Source organism: Octopus bimaculoides, chromosome 2, assembly GCF_046866305.1.
Source record: "Octopus bimaculoides isolate indiv1 chromosome 2, ASM4686630v1, whole genome shotgun sequence".
Taxonomy (NCBI): Eukaryota; Metazoa; Mollusca; class Cephalopoda; order Octopoda; family Octopodidae; genus Octopus; species Octopus bimaculoides.
This window is the reverse complement of record NC_142929.1, coordinates 145,031,192-145,051,191: the sequence shown is the minus strand read 5'-3', so window position 1 is coordinate 145,051,191 and position 20,000 is coordinate 145,031,192. Positions and strand designations below refer to the sequence as shown.

Genomic DNA, 20,000 nt, shown 5'->3' with positions numbered 1-20,000 from the left:
GTCTTAGGTCAATCCCGTTTCCTATTATTTTTATTATTTTTTCTTCAAATAAAATTCCAGTACTCATTTTTATAAAATAACAAAGTGAATATCATTTTGCTTTTTTTTTTTCTCATTCCCGAAATAATTTTCGCTGCTATTCATTTGTTAATTTGAATTATATTCATATCTTTATCACTTTCGCCATTTTAATGTTCTGGGCATATTTCCTTATTTATTTATTATCGTTAAAAATGTTCCTTTTCTTTTTTCCCCCTTAACGAAATCGTTATTTTAAAGGACACTTTCAATTTCTCGGTTGTCAACTTCAATGTAATAATTTCCATTGTGATATCTTGTTTTACCCGCCTGAGGTTTTGGTTCTTCGTCTACAGACATGGCTGTCGTATAACTTGGCGAGCGCCTGAAAACCTGTTTGTTTAAATGGGGCGTGCCCGTTGATAGCTGTGTTGTGTTAGTTTGATCATTAGCAGGATCTGACAACAGCACCGGAACCGAAACTGGTTCCATTAGTTCACATTTATAGCCTTTCTGCATCGGAGAATCCTCATTATCGTTGTCTTCTTTGAATTTAATGGCTTTCTTCGTTTCGCGTGCACAGGGCTTGTAGCAGTCTGATTGCAATTTCCAAACGGCACCAGGCTCCGGAGTAATTCCGCACGATCTAAAATAAGAAGAAATAAAAAAAATTATAGAAAACCAAAAGCCATACAAGACAAAAAATCAATACACTGTCAAATGGTAAATTTTAATTAATATTGGATTTTTAACTCATTTCAAACGTTTTGCATTTTAGGAATTGGAGGAAGGTGGCTAATGTGACATTTTGTCTTTCCTAAAGTTATTAGCTCCAATGGAGACTACAAAAGTGAAGACTTATATTTTAAATAAAATTACACCACTGACAATATGAAGTAATTACACAAAGCATTTTCAATAGAAGAAATGTCATAACATGAATGTTGCAAGAAGATGTTTATGTTCAAAGAATAGCGAAAACATTAACAAGAACCAACAAAAACAATTGTTTCTTAATTAGAATTAGATTTAGAGTTAGATTCAAGTGTTTATTATTTGTATTAGATGTAGGAGCAGGTATGGCTGTGTGGTTAAGACGCTCGCTTCGCAACGAAGTGGTTTTGATTTTAGTCCCACCGCGCGGCATTTGGGTATATGTCTTCTACTACAGCCCTGGGCTGATCGATGCTTCAAGAGTGTGACTGACGGAACCTTGAGATTATTTTTCCTTCTCAAGTGGCGCTAGTCTTAATTGCTTTCAGGCCATCTTTTTATGGACTACCTGAAACTCTTTAGGAACGATGAAAAGAAGCTTAGTTCACTGCAACCAGTCAAGGTTTCGTTGCTCACCTGGCCAGGAAGGGAAAACTCAAAGAATCGGCTGCTCTCTGACTGGTTTGTGATCGAGTCTAAGGCAGTGGAAATCTCCGATGTTTTCGGCCCCCAAGCCACATTTCTGCCCACTCCAGAGTAGCGACTTTTCCATTTTGTCCGCTGGGGTCATGAGGCTGACTGACAAGTCCTTTTAGATTATTGTTTTATTTCCACACTATTTTCACTGTCACCAACTTTACCAGACTTTTATAATAGTATCTCAAAACAGACTCACTGATTCAAAGAGTGCTTTGCTTTAGCGTAGACATTAGAATGCAGTCTGGACTGAAAAAGTGTTGAGTGTTGATTCTAAAAAGAGGTAAAGTCAAACACGAGGATAGGGTGACGTTGCCTACACGGCACGTAATAAAGAGAAGAGAGAAAGAAGGATACAGGTATCTGGGCATATTAGAAAAAAGTAAATGATGAAAATGACGGAAAGCCAAATGAAGAAACTCTATGGAAATAACCTTATCAAGTGAAGAAAATATTCTCTCAGGAGTATTACAGAAGGCTGAAATTGGTTTTGAAAACTAAAGTCAAACATAACTGCCTTTTGAATACCCAAGGCAGACATAACTTCGCTCGGATGTGCAGTGAAAGCATGTGATAAAAATAAGACAACTGAATAATAATAATAAGAGAATAGGAAGCCGGACATAGTCTTAACTGAGAAAGAAAACAAACTCTGCTGGATCATAGATATAACATGCCTAGCTGACAATAAAGGTATGCGATAAGGAAGAAAAAAAATCGAGAGATATGACAGGTTAGCTTGGGAAGTTAAGCAGTTGTGGTCGATGAAGAAGGTAGCAGTAATACCAATAATTGTCGGAGCCCTGGGAACAGTGAATAAAAATCTCGAGAAGTACGTGGAGCAAATAGGGGCTGCAATGTGGGTGGAGCACTTGCAGAAAACAGCACTGCTTGGAACCAGTCGAGTACTCCGGAGGGTGCTCGAAAAATACGAAGTGTTACCTTAGTTCACTGGTAGTGAACAGCTGACACTGTAGTACATCTCCAGCGTTAGAAGCTGTGCAAAGGCAATAATAATAATAATAATAATAATAATAATAATAATAATAATAATAATAATAATAATCATAATAATAAGCAAAGTACCTAGCCATTGAATTACAGAGACTATGAAAAGTGCGGGTAAAATGTATACCAGTAGTTATAGGCACACTGAGAACTATACCTAAAGATTTGAACAGATAGATAGAAGAAATAAGCACAAAACCCAGTTTACTACGGCTCCAGAAATCATTGTTATTAGGGACAACTAAGATACTTAGGAGGGTTTTTGGGATCTAAATTTAAATGTTGTAGCCCGATGTTAGGATTTTTTCTTTTCTAACAGTATAACAATTAAACCAAATGAAGTGAAAATCAAATGTAAGCAATAACAATAACAAAATCAACAACAATACGGAAGTCAAACATCGATGTTCGCGTATGTTCATCTATACCAGCCTCGTTTAACATCACCTCATGGGCCATGTGAGCTTTCGAGCCAACCCTTTGAGCTGAAAATAACTTCCTCCCTTCTTATTTCTCACCGAGCATCGAAATGCTTGGTGGGAATGCTGCAAGGTCATTGAAACAATGTAAGATACTTACGTTAGCTGCAAGTGAAGTTTTTCGATTTTAAGAAGAGCAAGGTCTAATTCGTGTCGTGCTTTCCACAATGATGTTTCACAGAGTGGATCTTTGCATCGGTGCCGTCTGCTCCTTTCTATCGCTTCTCTCACTGATTGTTCAAATGTCAATGATTTTCCCATGCTCTAACAAAAAGAAAGGAACAAGGACAATTTTGAGAGACCAAATCAATGAAATGTTTATATAAGAAATAGAATATGAGTGAATGTATTTCATTTTAAGCATTAACGTACGTGTGAGTGTATAAACCGAAGATAGCCAAACATACAGCAGCTGTTTACAAGCATTTCCTTCCGCTATACCTATCTCTGGCAGTGTTGAAGTTCCCGTGCGCAGAGCATAGAATCAAATGGTTGGATATTAAAGAACAGACAATAAACATAAATAACGAAAGCATTAACCACCGGTTGGAACAACGTATTTTGTTATGCAACTGTAATAAACTATCAAATATACTGAAAGCATTTAAGTCAATATATCCAATTTTGTTGCACCGCTAAATTTAGTGGTTATATAAGCAATGTGTTCTTGGATGGTTAATGGGTTGGATGTGGTACTGAAGAAGGAGTAAGAACTTCAGAGGAACGGACCGAAGTTTTATATTGAATCTACATTTGGGCACAAGGTCAGCAAGTTCGAAAGAGGGGGTAAGTCACCGATTCTAGTTCTCAACTGATATTTATTTTATAGACCCCGAGAGGATGAAAGGCAAAGTCGACCCCACCAAGCATTTTGTCCAGCGTGCTAAAGATTCAGCCAACTTGCCGCGTAAGGAGTTTTGCCGCAATTATTGATCGCATGACTAACTTTAAAAAAAATCTATATTTTGATCATCATCCTTGAAAGTACCTTCAGACTCGCTGCCATCATTCCAAAGGCCATTAGCTTACTTGCTTCATCAAAACTCAATTAAGCTTCCTTGTAAACAGTACAAAATACAACCAAATCAAGAAGAGTGTGTACGAAGCAATTAATACTTTCAATTTATGCCAAATTAAACAATGACGTTTACCATTAGTTACAACTGAACCAGCAAAGTCGAATTCAGAAACTTTTCTTTCGAAAAGTTCAATTTTTTTCCCAACAGATAAACGTGCATAAATCTGGATTATTTCTAAATTTCAGAATTTACCAGATGAATGTACATTTGCATTGAAATATCTGCGATTACGCAATCATCTATATTCCTTTAAAGAACTCCTGAATATTTCAGTGTTCGTCTATATTTTAGTTCACTAATCACAATATTTTTCAAATCATATTGACATTGATTCATCTGAGTTAAATGAGAATAATTCTGTGCCATAACCAAACGTTTATCTCAAATAGCGTTTCTAAAAAAAGCAATTTTAACGATAGCATTCATGGAAAAATCCATCAATAGCGACTAATTTCAATACCGTTTCTTCTGTAGGTTCGGTCTGTTTTTCATAAAGAAGATTATATCATGTTGGTCGATTTTGTTCGTGTGAGGAATGTCTATTTCCATTGTACTGCTGTCTGAGAAGATGTCTTCGTAAACGCTCTTCAAATGGAATAAAAGAATGCTAGTTGGACCACCCAAGTACTTCGAAACAGTCCTACAATTAATAATTAGCTTTTAAGACATGCAGCTGGAAACTTTCTGGAAAGCGAATATGTCTGGGAATTTCCTATTGAATTTTTTTTGGTATATTCCACGGGATTTTCAAGACAGTGGAATCTTGGGAAATATTTTTATACAGAACGCATAGAGTTGCAACAAATACAAGACCCGTCAGAAGATCTATCGATTCCGACATATTTCTACACTTAGATGAATAATTAATTTATCGATTCTGGAAAGTTGAGGGCAAAGTCGGCCTCAGTGAGGAATGAACATAGAACACAAGAGACAGGAACAAGAAGAACGTATGGCATTTCGTATGGTAATCTAATGATTCTACTAATTTATACTTGTATTTGTCGGAGAATGAAAAAGTAGGAAAACAATGACATAATCATTTTGGTTCTGACCATGAAAAGTATCTTTTAATCTACAGTTCAGTCACCAAGAGCAGATGTTTTCTCTACTTCATTCCTGAACAAGAGCAAAGACCAGAAACAATAGTGATATCTATCTATCTATCTATCTATCTATCTATACATACATACATACATATATGATATATGTGTATATATATATATATATATATATATATATATATATATATATATATATATATATATATAAATAAATGTATGTGTGTGTGTTTGTGTGTGTGTATGTGTGTGTGTGTTTGTGTGTGTGTGCGTGTGTGTGTGTGTGTATTTTAGCAGAGTCATTTGCTATATTTGCTCCGGTACTTTTGAGTTCAAATCTCCAGGGCCAGTACAATGAAGTAGCAGTGTAGTACTGAGACTAACAGTATCTACTCACAGCTTCGTCTAATTTGCCACCCTTGTACCTAAATTACAGGTCATTCTTCTTCTTATGGCCATTATTATTATTATTATTATTATTATTATTATTATTATTATTATTATTATTATTATTATTTCTCTTTGCATGTGTAGTGGGCTTACTACCTGCAGCCTATGGTACCATGCTATTCGTTCTTTTTAGCTTTCTAATACTTTCCTGATTATTCTGGCCGTGCCCAGGAGGCAAACCATTTTAAACAGTTCTAGTGGGTACTCTATTCTAATTTCTTTTATATTCCTCTTGATGCCTTCTATCACTATTCCCAAGGACCCAACAATAATTGGCACTATCTTCACCTTCTTCATTTTCCATAACCGGGCTACTTCCTACTTAAGAGGGTTGTATCTATCTATCTTTTCGTCTTCCTTCTTGACTGTGGGTCAAAGGGGCATGCAACATCAAGTATAGAGCGTATGTGGTGCACATTGTTCACCACCACTAGCTCCGGTCTGTTTGGAATGGGAAATCAGTGAGGATTTTGCTAGTCTCCGACTCCGCCATAATAATAATAATAATAATAATAATAATAATAATAATAATAATAATAATAATAATTATTATTATAGACGTCGCATAGTATACAATATCGTGGTTGTTGATTGAAGATATTGTCTCAACCAGGGTTCTGTACTGTCTGTCAAGTCACAACAAGGACCTCAGACAGACACTACTTTACGCAATATGCGTGCTGACTTTTGCAATACATCCAGATTGTAGGGCATTTCTAAGGTTTACAGATGTTTCTTTCAGATTGGGTGGTATTGAACCCGATGCTCCGATGACAACAGGGATATTTTTATCATTATTGATCATTATTTTATTATTATTATTATTATTATTATTATTATTATTAGTATCATTATTTTTATTATTATTATCGTGTTTGTTATTATTATTATTATTATTATTAGAGAATAAATCAGAAATTGCTTTATGAGAATTTGTGATTAATAATTCATGAAGGTGCATGACATCTGAAAATATTTTGAAACATCTCCAACATAAACAATTACAATATTTGATATTGAATTATAATGAATTCATACAAACACACATGCACTTAATATATTAACTCATATGTATATATATGCATGCATGTATATTTATGGACATTCATAAACGCGTGCATACATACATACATACATACAGAAACAGTAACATATATATACATGCATACACACACACTCACACATACACACGTATATACATTCATAAGTTCACATGTACGTGCATGTACGTGTATGTCTTATAATACGTACATACTTTTATCAACACGTACGTACATACACGTGACAATATATATATATATATATATATATACATACATTCGTGCATACAAGCATACACATAGTATATACATATATACATACATACGCATACCTAGGTATATACGTATAACAACATGGTATGTATACATACATGCATGTATATGTACATATATATGTATATATGTATACATACATGCATGTATATGTACATATATATGTATATATATATTCATACATACACACACACATATATACAAACACACACATATATAGTCATTTGCATACGTATATACATATGTGCATACATAACATTTTAAAATTCAAATCAGGTACGGATACAACACACACACACACACACACACACACACACACACACACACACACACACACACACACACACACATACCAACATATATATGCTTATGCATACGCGCATATAATCGTACGTATATGTGTAGGTAAACACAAGCATACAAAAAGCAGATACATCCACACACATACCAAAGCATATTGTCCCATATATTCTTAACTCAATCGATTTATGGTACAATGAACGAAGGTTTGTAGAATGTTTTATAGATTCTCCAATTTAGATTCTTGGAGTAGTCATATGCACGCAACCAGCTCTACATATGGTGTTCACATATTCGCATGAAAAATAAGGAAAGAGACTCACGTTTGTGTAGTAAACCGGTATATATCATATCTGATGGCCTATAAGACGCTCGAATGCATAGGACGCACCCTAGCCTAGGCTATACTTTTCTAAAATAAATTAGCACTAAAATAATGTTGTAATTCCTCCACTTACCTGTATAACTTTATGTTATTACCGGTAATTATAAGCAGTTTATTGCATCCACATTCGATATAAACCGTGAGCAATTGTTCACCAATAGATGGCAGCACACGTTTTGTAAACATAAATATCATTTTGAGCGAGTTTTGAGCCTACATTGAGTGCATTGGAAGAACGGGGATTTTTAAAGCCGGTTTTGGGTAAGAAATGTGCATCTGAGGGGGAGGGGCATCAAATACGGTACATTCCTTTGATGCGCGTGTGTGTACCTGTGCATATAATTATACGTGGACCTACAAATGTCGTTCATATTCCTTTCTACTCTAAGGACAAAACCCGGAATTTTGGAGAAGGGGGCCAGTCGATTAGATCGACCCCAGCACGCAACTAGTACTTAATTTATCGATCCCGAAAGAATGAAAGGCAAAGTCGACCACGGCAGAATTAGAACGCAGAACGTAAAGACAGACGAGATACCGCTAAGCATTTCGCCCGGCGTGCTAACGTTTCTGCCAGCTCGCTGCCTTAATGTCACTCATATTGACTTATGCAAATTAATGAATGTACATGAGTAGCTACAGTATATACCGCTTTCAAATTAATGACTTAGGATACTATACTGCACCGATTTGATATTTAGTGGCCCTCAAGTTTTCAAGTGCCTACCTAAAGAAATCATAACCTAAAAACGACTTTTATCAAAACATTCAAGAAATCATTGGATGAACTCCTAGCGAAAATACAGGGTAAAACCCCACCCGCCACACACAGACTGGCCTTTTATATTTTTCGCGCCCCCATACATACATACACACACGCACGCACGCACAAACACACACACACACATAGTTGAAACTTATAGAAAAGCAAAAGACGAAGGCAGGTGTATTAGTTTGATGCTCGGGAAAATGAAAAAGTCTTTTACGTTTCGAGCCTACACTCTTCAGCAGAAAGGAATAGAAGGAAGTAAACAGAGAGAGAGAGAGAGAGAGAGAGAGAGAGAGAGAGAGAGAGAGAGAGAGAGAGAGAGAAGACTGTTAGTTATCAGCGGTCCAACATGGCGAATATATATATATATATATATATATATATACACAAATATAACGTGCACAAAAGAGAGAAGCAGAAGATCGTGGACAAATACACATGTAAATATGTTCGTAGATAAGTTCACTTATTCTAATCTGAGACATGGTATGACAACGAGTAAGAGACGCTCACACGGTCTCGCATAAACAGATACACGCTGATAAATACAAAGACTTAAGAAATACGTAGAAACGCATAGGCATACATAAATGTATACCGTCCTAAACTTACAACCAGACACTCAAACACATACTTATACATACCTGTACACAGATACATTCAGGCAATCACATTTTGATAGGAGGACAAAGATGGGAATGAGAGACAGAAATGCACATACGAGTCTGTATACATACTAAGGAAGGTAAACATATTAAAGCATTTAATGTATTTTAAATACATACACAGACCTCTCCCCCCCCGCACACACGAGTATTTCAATAATTCACCAAATTGAAATGTTAAAGTTTAAAAACGAAATTATTTTCTGTGTAATGAAATTTGGAAATTTAATTATTGGTTTCGTGCTAAGAAATTAGGTGATGGCATTTTTTTGTATTGCACAGTAATGTCGATTGAATCAACTGCGTTATATAACTGGTATTTAAAAAAAAAATAATTCCAGAAGGATGAGGGGAGGAGTGCATGCAGTGATGGTTGTGCTAAGGACAGTAGCCATTTGGCTCTCATTTGAGCTCAAGTATGACTATAGTGAAAGAGTTGGATTCGCAAATAAATGCTTTCAGATTCCTCCCCAAAGTACAACAGTTCAAATCCCGCCGGGGACAACAGCTGTTCGACATTGCTCTACAAGTCAGTAATGTTTGGATACTGTATGAGTATAGTTCGGTTTTGTTGCTTTGCTTGCATTTCGAACAGTCTCATATCTACAGAGTTCATCTCGAGTGTCTTCTGAGTGGCGCTGCCAGGTCAGGAATTTCTGGAAGTTGTCCAAAGAAGTCACCGGCTTGAAAGACCTCCCAGCCCTTACCCATCGCTGCTCCTCTGTATATTGCAAAGGGGGGATTTCTACCGGCCGACCACGTCCGACGAGAGCGGTGAGCATCTGTCGAGATTCCAAGTAGAAGGCGCTCGAAGAGAACAAAATCTATGTAACACAGGTATGTAATATATCCATGTTACACACACACACACACACACACACACACACACACACACACACATACACGCGCACTGGGTTCGATTTAATCGATTGAACAAAGCGGTATTCCACCACGGCCGCAGTTCAATGATTGAAACGAGTGAAAGAAAAAAAAAAAGATAACATGATATAATATAACGGTTTCAAATTTCGCCACAAGGGCAGCCATTTTGGGGGAGGGGACCAGTCGATTACATCGACCCAGTACGCAACTGGTACTTAATTTATCGACCCTGAAAGGATGAAAGGCAAAACTGACCTCGCCGAAATTTGAACACAGACGAAATACCGCTAAGCATTTCGCTCGGCGTGCTCACGATTTTGCCAGCTGGCCACCTTATATGTGATACAATATAACATAGCCTACTCTAATGTAATATATGACATAATCTACTTACCAAGCTCACTAATCCGCAGCAACCGCATTTATCCCATTTCTGTAAAGTTTTCCGTCCAAATCGGAAATAGAAATGTTCAACTACCAATAGAATGCTGCCCAGTGCCATACCGCAAGCCAATAAAATGAAAGCAGACGTAAAGTTGAGAATTCCCAGAGAGTTGCTAGATTCACCAGTTTGGTCCCGCTTCTTACAGGCTCCTGCTAACCAGAATTTCTGGAGACGTTCCATTTCACCTGAAAGACAAAGGTAGAAGAAAGAACCATATTAAACAACAGCAACAACAACAACAACATCAACAGCAATGCAGTTCTATATTTAAGAGATGAGAATTATGTACATCATTTTTCGATGTTATATGCCTACGGGCATTTGGCGTAGTGGTTAAGAGCGCGGGCTGCTAACCTCAAGATTCCGAGCTCGATCCCATATAATAATTATGATATATAATTATAATAATATGTAATAATAACATCGAATTATAATTATTATAATAATAACATCCAAAAATACTTTAGGAATGAGAACCCAGGTTCGAAATTTTCCCAAGACACCTGATGAAGGCTGGAGGGTATATCAGCTGAAACGTTGTGTTAACAACAAACAAGATGAGGACAAACTCAGAACGTAAAGACAGACGAGATTTAATAATCAATATTTATTTCTTTATTGCCCACAAGGAGCTAAACATAGAGGAGACAAACAAGGACAGACTAAGGAATTAATTCGACTACATCGACCTCAGTGCATAATCCGTACTTATTTAATCGACTCCGAAAGGATGAAAGGCAAAGTCGACCTCAGCGGAATTTGAACTCAGAACATAACGGCAGACGAAATACCGCTAAGCATTTCACCCAGCGGGCTAACGATTCTACCAGCTCGCCGCCTTAATAATCAATATAAGCAACAACTACACCAACAATAGCAACAATTCCCCCCTCCATCTTACAGTTTTAGGGAGGGAAACACAATTTTAAACAGAATTCTATAAAAATAAGGAAAAAAGATTAGCTCAAGATGAACCAATCCCTGTGATCATGGTTCCCTGTTAAAACTATATTACACTCCTTTTCTCCTAAACCGGTTATAGGGATCTGTGACATGCTGCAGGCTTTTAGGTGAAGCTTTAAGGGATTTTGATAAAAAAAGAAATCGTCTCTCTGCAATGTCATTTTATAGGATTAAAGAAATAGCTTTCGATAAGTATTCACCTGGCAGTAAAATACACACACAAGAACACAAACACACATATGCAAACACAGACACAGAGACACACACACACGTAGAGACACAGACACACTGACAACATACACACACATACAGACGCACAGACACAGACACACACACGCACACACGCACACACGCACACACGCACACACGCACACTGACGCACACACACACACACACACACACACACACACACACACAGACAACACACACAGAGACAACACAAACACACAGACACACGTGTGTGTGTGTACAGGTGTGGCTGTGAGGTAAGAAGTTTGCTTCCTAATCACCTGGTTCCGGGTTCAATCCCACTGCGTGGGACCTTGGCCAAGTGTCTTCTACTATAGCCTCGGGAAGACCAAAGACTTGTGAAGGAATTTGGTAGACGGAAACTAAAAGAAGCCTGTTGCGTATATATATATATATATATATATATATATATATATATAATCTTATTTTTTATTCTTTTACTTCTTTCAGTCATTTCGTCTTTAGTCGAATAAATTAACTCCAGGACTTATTATTTGTAAGTCCAGTACATATTCTATCGGACTCTCCTGCCGAACCGCTAGAATACGGGGACATAAACACACCAGCATCAGTTGTCAAGCGCTGGTGGAGGACAAACACACACACACACACACACACACATATATATGACGAGCATCTTTCAGTTTCCGTCTATCAAATCCACTCGCAAGGATTTGGTCGGCCCAAGGCTATAGTAGAAGGCACTTGCCCAAGGTGCCAAGCAATGGGACTGAACTCGGAACTATGTGCTTAGGAAACAATCTTCCTACCACACAGCCATTCTTGCACCTATATATATATATATATATGTGTGTATGTGTGTGTGAGTGTGTGTGTATGTGTATGTGTGCGTGCGTGTGTGTGTGAGTGCGGCTGTGTCGCACCAGTTTTCGTTTGTTTCTGTCCTGGGAATTAGCAGTTCGGCAAAAGAGGTCGATAGAATAAGTACCAGGCTTAAAAAGACATCTTAAAACAACAACAACAAAAACAAACAAAAAATATGGCCGCAATCTAATGAGTGAAGCAAGTAAAGAAGTCGTTCACTTTGAAATTAATCTTCATTCATAGTTATACAATATACAACTTCTCCGGCAATCGCAAGTTCTCGATGAGTTCGGTTCATTTCCTTCCATAGCTTTATTGAAAACCCGTCATTTCCTACAAAAATATCCATGAGCACAAACTCCTGCTGAGAAGAGATTTCTAAGTCCCGTCTTTCTTTTCTCTCCTGCTGAGTATAACAGTCATGTGAACCTTTAATTAATGTCCGGAGCAATTTTAAATTAAATAATTATCATATATGAAATAATTATTTTGGATAAATTATGTTAATTCCGCGTGTATGTTAACAAAATATAAATGTGTACCTGCATTTAGGTTTCCATAGTTCTATGAAGACTAATTTTCTGCAATCGAGAGCAGGGCCTTTATATCATACAGACAAACACACACGCACGTACGCGTGTACATACACACACACACATATAAACATATGTATGTGAATGTGTGTATGTTTGTGTAGACACACTGAGAAACAAATGTATATATCTATATGTGACCGGCACTCTCTCTCCTCGTATATACATATATATATATATGTATGTATATATATATATATATATATATATATATATATATATATATATATATGCACGCAAACATTAGCGTTTCGTATTATGCGCATTTTTTGTGCGTTCTTACTATAGCCTCGGAGATTCAATAATTAAAATTTTCACATATATTGTATTCTATCTCGTTTCATCTCATTCTACCTATTTCTCTTCATTACCCATTCAGTCAACCTTCACACAGAAAAACACACATCCACAGACAAACACACACACATCCGCGCACACACACACACACACACACACACACACACACACGAACACAGGCACGCACGCGCACATTTTGCCATGTATTCACCTACACGACTTATAAAGCACACACACACACACACACACACACACACACACACACACACACACACACACACACACACACACATATATATATATATTTACACACATACACACATACACATGTACATAACATGTATATAACACACACAAACTCACAGCCTAGCGAGGAGTCAATTATCTCTATATTGTTATCCGAAAATTCTGCAGAGGTATATAAGAGAAGAAAAATAAGCTTCGGTAAATATTGGAAAAGAAGAAAAGAAAATATTTGAAAAAGTGCAAAAACATCAGAATATATATATATATATATATATATATACACACACACACACACACACACACACACACACACACACACACACACACACACACACACATATATATATAGCCTCGGAAAATATAACGTAAAAGAAGCTTGAAAAAGAAAGAAAAAAATCAAGAGTGAAGAGAAAGGAATATATACGCTGAAATAATAATAAAAATAAAAATAATAATAATAATAATAATAGTAGTAGTAGTAGTAGTAGTAGTAGTAGTAGTAGTAGTAGTAGTAATAGTAGTAGTAGTAGTAGTAGTAGTAGTGATGGCATGAATAGTAGTAGTAGTAAGGATATAATATATACCTTTTTCCCCTATTAATCATGTAGGCAAACTAAGTACCTCGGTTTGTTATTAATCATATTCACGGGTCAAGCAGGAACGGACGTTGTTGAAATGTATGCCGTATGTTTTATATAGTCTAAATTCTACCAGGATTGATAAAGTTTGTACCAGTCATATGGTGTTTTGGTTTCATCGAATGTATTTGGAATATGCAATGCCGTTTTAACAGATGGGTGAACTTGGGGGCTACATAAAAAATATCAGTGTGAGATGTAACGTTAAAGTTATCTATCTATCTATCTATCTATCTATCTATCTAGACGGATATATATATATATATATATATATATATATATATATATATATATATATATATATATATATATATATATATATATATATATATATATGATGAAGGCGCGTGGCTTAGTAGTCAGGGAATTCGACGTTCACGATTGTAAGGTCGTAAGTTCAATTCTTAGCGACGCGTTGTCTTCTTGAGCAAGACACTTTATTGCTTCAGACCACTCAGTCGTATCTGTATTTCAAAGGGCCAGCCTTGTCACATTCTGTGTCACGCTGAATCTCCCTCAGAACTACGTTAAGTGTACAGGTGTCTGTGGAGAGCTCAGCCACATGCACTTTAATTTCACGATCAGCTGGGATCATCATCGTCGTAACTGACGGAGTGCTCCGCGTGTGTATCGTCGACGATTTTCTTCCTCCGTCTTCTTTTCTTTTGGACTTTCCTCTAATTCTGAAGAAGAGCTTTGCTCGAAACGTTAAATCCTCTTTCCTCTCTTTGCTGAGCATCTGATAATACAGTACTTGTACCACGTCCACGCGTTATTGTTTGCCTTGTTTGTTCTTCTTTATTTGGATTCACTATATATATATATATGTGTGTGTGTGTGTGTGTGTGTGTGTGTGTGTGTGTCTGTGTGTGTGTGCATATATATATATATATATATATATATATATATATATATATATTAGAAAAAATAAGGTACTCAGATATTAGCGCTTGCATCTATTCTTGTAGATTCTCCAGAATCTGGAGAATCTACAAGAATAGATGCAAGCGCTAATTTATAAAAGAACATGTGACATATTAATAAAAATCTGAGTACCTTTTTAGTTTTTCCAATATATAAATTCCTGTACATCCCCTCCAAACCTTCTAAATATATATATATATATATATAATTGTTAAAGCCTACAAGAAACGTTTAGGCAAGACAAACATCTCAATTCATATACGTTATTATGATTGGAAAAATTAAAAAACTAACACCTGTTTCTGGGATATCCCAGAGCATAGGATATTCCTTCATCGGGGACAAATAGGGAAATTGAGAAGCGTATAGATTAGTGAAACGATGATATAAAGGGCAGGAGAAAAGGAATTAGGAGATGAAGAAAAAGAAGAAAAAAGACGCATCTCCTTATTCCTTTTCTCCTGTCCTCTATGTCATCGTTTTATTAATCTATACCCTTCTCATTTTCCCTATTTGTTTCCGATGACGGAATATCTCATACTTTGGGATGTCCCAGAAATAGCTGTAAGACTTTGAATTTTTCCAATAACGTATATGACTTGAGATGTTTGTCTTGCATTAACGTTTGTTGTCCCCTTTAACTATTATACATCCGCTATATCGGAAATCTACAATGGCTCCATAACTCCCGTCTCGGCTATGACCTTGGAGTCCGGGTAATTCGTTACAGCACTTACCCAGCGTACCTAGTCGTTTAGATCACCTGCGAACTAAATCCCCATATTCTATATATATTTGTGTGTGCGTGTGTGTGTGTATGTGCAGCGTGTGTGTGTATTTGTGTCTGTTTGTTCCCCACTATCGTTTCACAATCGATGGTGGTGTGTTTACGTCCCCGTAACTTAGCGGTTCGGCAAAAGAGGCCGATAAAATAAGTACTAGGCTTACAAAGAATAAATCCTGGGATCGATATGTTCGACTAAAGACGGTGCTCCAGCATGACCACAGTCAGATGACTGAAACAAGAGAGTAAAAGAATACATACATACATTTCACCCAAGAGTCACTTTGATGGCATGCACTGTTCTCTCACTACACCTACCTACCTACCTACCTACCTACCTACCTACCTACATACATACACACACACACACACACGCACACACACACACACACATATATATATATATATATATAATCAAAATAAGCAACAGGATATTGAGAGGTGATGCAGTACGACCGTTTCAAGCGGCTCCATTTAATATAAAAAATTCACAATCAAGCATAACACCTGTGCATTCTTATCATCAGTTGTCTGTCTCTGTCTGTTTGTCTGTCTGTTTCTCTCTCTCTTTATATATATATATATATATATATATATACACACACACACATGAATGCATTTTTTTTGAAGCTGCAAAGCTGCAAAGACATCACAAAAACTGCTGCTCAGTGTTTCAGGTCCCCGTTGGTCGGTCAGTTGTGATGAAGATAATTGATCACAACTGCCTAACAAGCGGGAACGTGAAACACTGAGTAGCAGTTTTTTGTGATGTTCTTGCACTTTTTATAAAGAAGCATATTACTCTACCTTCGGTATTCGAGTACTATTTTTTCCACCGTATTTTGCATTTATGTGTTTACTCGTGTATATATGTATGTACATATGAAATAACGAAATCGATGTAAGCACACATTTCTTGGACAGCTTTTTCTGAAGATAGACCTTTGTAAAACCCCGCATTTTTAAAAGCTTTATTTCCCATTTCTTTGTGTACTTCTGTACTACAGTGCTTCAAGAAAACTACAGCGTTCTTACACACACACACACACACACACATACATACACACACACACACACACACACACACACACACACACACACACACACACACATGTATTCATATTAGTTGAGTTCCTGTGCTTTATCAGAAACTTAATACTAAGATCTTGCAATGACCCAAGACCATAGATTTTTAAAGAAGCTGGAGTACAAGAGTCAATATTTATTCGCTGCCCTTCTTCTTCATACACGAGGCCATGCATCTGTGTTAAAAATGAACGCCAGCAAGAGAGTGAGCATCGTAGATTTCGATAAAGAAGTTGTCTGCTAGAAAATCCAAATTCGTACTTTGTTCCAATTCTCATACATGTATTTTCCCTCGGCCATATAGTCTTTGAAGGGCATAGAACAATTAACAGTCACAAACATTATGAAATTAGAAGCCCCAAAGGCTGAGTTGTTGTTGGCACTCCGTCATTTACGACGTCGAGAGTTCCAGTTGATCCGATCAACGGAACAGCCTGCTCGAGAAATTAACGTGCAAGTGGCTGAGCACTCCACAGACACGTGTACCCTTAACGTAGTTCTCGGAGATATTCAGCGTGACACAGTGTGACAAGGCTGACCCTTTGAATTACAGGCACAACAGAAACAGGAAATAAGAGTGAGAGAAAGTTGTGGTGGAAGAGTACAGCAGGGTTCACCACCATCTCCTTCCGGAGCCTCGTGGAGCTTTAGGTGTTTTCGCTCAATAAACACTCACAACGCCTAGTCTGGGAATCGAAACTGCGATCCTATGACCGCTAGTCCGCTTCCCTAACCACTGGGCCATTGCGCCTCCACACAAAGGCTGAGTAATAGTGAATGAAAAAGACCACACTTAATATGATGCTACTTGTCTAGAGGAAAAGCATGAATGTCACAACGTTGTCTGCTCATGAGCCTGATAGAAAACAGCCAAATCTCATTAAAATTACACACGCAATGTATTCTGCCTAGATAATGAAACCGCCACGTTGTGTTGATTCTCAGGACGTACCGATATGAAATAAAACGAATTTTGCTTTAAAATTCTCTTTGAAAATATTGGGACTGTTATGAAGTCTTATGAATCTAGATGTATGCATTTAGTTAAATATCGCTGTATCTACAAATACATTTACTCAGACCGATTCTCAAATGTTACTTAACTAAGTTAACGGCATTTGGCACGTGGCCAAAATTTTGGAAGATAGTCGATTGATTATTGGGAATTATATTATCGAACTTATTGTCATGAAAAACGATGTTGATTTCAGGTCAGAGAACTTTGAACGTATGGAAAGAAAACCTATAACAAAATTATTTAGGTTTGTCACTTAACTGATTCTACCAGACAATGCTAGAACAGTCTTCGCCTTTGTGTGCGTATTTCATGATTTATTGTAGGCCTGACATGGCCGGATGGTGAAGGAGATTGTTTTGCGAGTACGTGGTGTCGGGTTCGTTTTACTGTATGACATCATGGGTAACTATAATTTTCCATGGCCTCAGCTCGACCCATACCTTGTTAGTGAAATAGGTAGACGTAGATTACATAACAGCCCATCAGGAGGATTGTAGCTATGAGTGAAAATGTGAAGCTTTGTCTGTGGAATACTCAGCCAGTTACACATTAACTCAGGAGCTGGTAATTCAGTATGTCAAACAACTGAATTTTCATCGTCAACGACGGGGATCCGCTGTGAGGATGACATGATTCACTAGCATTATATATATATATATATATATATATATATATATATATATATATATATATATATATATATATATATATATATGAGTTTTACATGGGATTAGGGGTCCATATTTTAGAAAATAAGCCGAATGAGAAGAGGTAAGTTTCATGTCTCAGTGAGAAGTAATTAGTGTAAGGTTTGTAAACGAATGAAACGAAAGTACATGAGTCAGTCGTTCAAACTTGAATCGAAACTGTGTCGCAGTGCTTCACAACAACGTTTGTCTTTCTAAGATATCATTTAAGAAGCTAACTTTAATATACCGAATACACTCGATGCAAAACTTGTTCATAGCATTTAATTGGGACTGGAGGCACGTAGAAGTAATAAATAACATAATGAGATGTTAAGCTAAGCTACATGTGATCAAAAACAAAAGAACAAATAAAGCAAATACACAATAAATAAGTAAAAAAACAAGCAAAATGAAGAGAAAACGAAAATGAAATGAGAAGGACTTTACATTTTTTTCTTTCTCGGCAAGTAACTCTACTGATTAGATAAAGATTAGCGTAAGTTTCTAGGTACAAACTCGCTTTAGTTTTCTTATTGCAAATGTTATGCTGGAACTGTTATTAAATACGATGAGGCTAAATATAATATGTAGTTATTCACACATTACTGTTGATAGTGAAATATACACAAGACAATTAAAGTGAATTTCTTTCTCTGAAACTGTTTAATAACCGAGTAAAAGAATTTTGCTAGATGTGGGAATGGCAACGAGGGTTTCGGGATAGGGTTTGGTTTAGAGTATGGGATGGGATTAGGGTTAGGAGTGGAAAAAAAATTAAGCAATTAGAAAAAGATAATGTGTTGATTAACTGAGAGATTATTCAGTACAAATTCTTGATAGGTATTTGGATCATCTGTGATAACGAAAGAACAGAATAAGTCATCCTGAAGGAAAAACACCTCACGTAGCCAACATATATCACACATATAGATCAAACAACACACACCACACACGCACACACACATGTACACATACACTGCATGCTAACACATTTCCATAAAAATATACCTACACACAAACACGCACTTGTATATGAGTGTGTGTATGTATATGATATGCATGTATGTAATATGTGTATATATATGTAGATGTAGGTATGTACATATATGTATGGATATATGCATATATTTATATATTATTTATATTATGTATATATATATATATATATATATATATATATATATATATATATATAGTTGAAATTTACAGAAAAACAAAGACAGGTGAAGGAACAACAAGCAAGTGTATTAGTTTGACGCTCGGGAAAAATGGAAAGGTCTTTTACATTTCGAGCCTACGCTCTTTGACAGAAAAGAATAGGAGGAAATAAATAGATAATTAAAAGTTCAGTGGTCCAACGTATGTATGTATGTATGTATGTATGTATGTATGTATGTATGTATGTATGTATGTAAATGTATATA

General features: G+C 36.5%; 1 protein-coding gene across 2 annotated transcripts in view; it reads right to left on the bottom strand.

The window, feature by feature from the left end:
* LOC106880576 (glutamate receptor ionotropic, NMDA 2A) overlaps nt 1-20,000 on the bottom strand; it is a 139,024-nt gene that overhangs the window by 763 nt on the left and 118,261 nt on the right. For both annotated transcript variants that reach the window (XM_052965894.2, XM_089347811.1), the window contains 3 exons: nt 10,214-10,449; nt 3,016-3,179; nt 1-664 (listed from right to left, as the gene is read on the bottom strand). The exon at nt 1-664 is cut by the window's left edge and continues 763 nt beyond it. In XM_052965894.2, the coding sequence (XP_052821854.2) occupies nt 274-664; nt 3,016-3,179; nt 10,214-10,449 (791 nt within the window). In that variant the 3' untranslated portion in view covers nt 1-273. The remainder of the gene's footprint in view (nt 665-3,015; nt 3,180-10,213; nt 10,450-20,000) is intronic.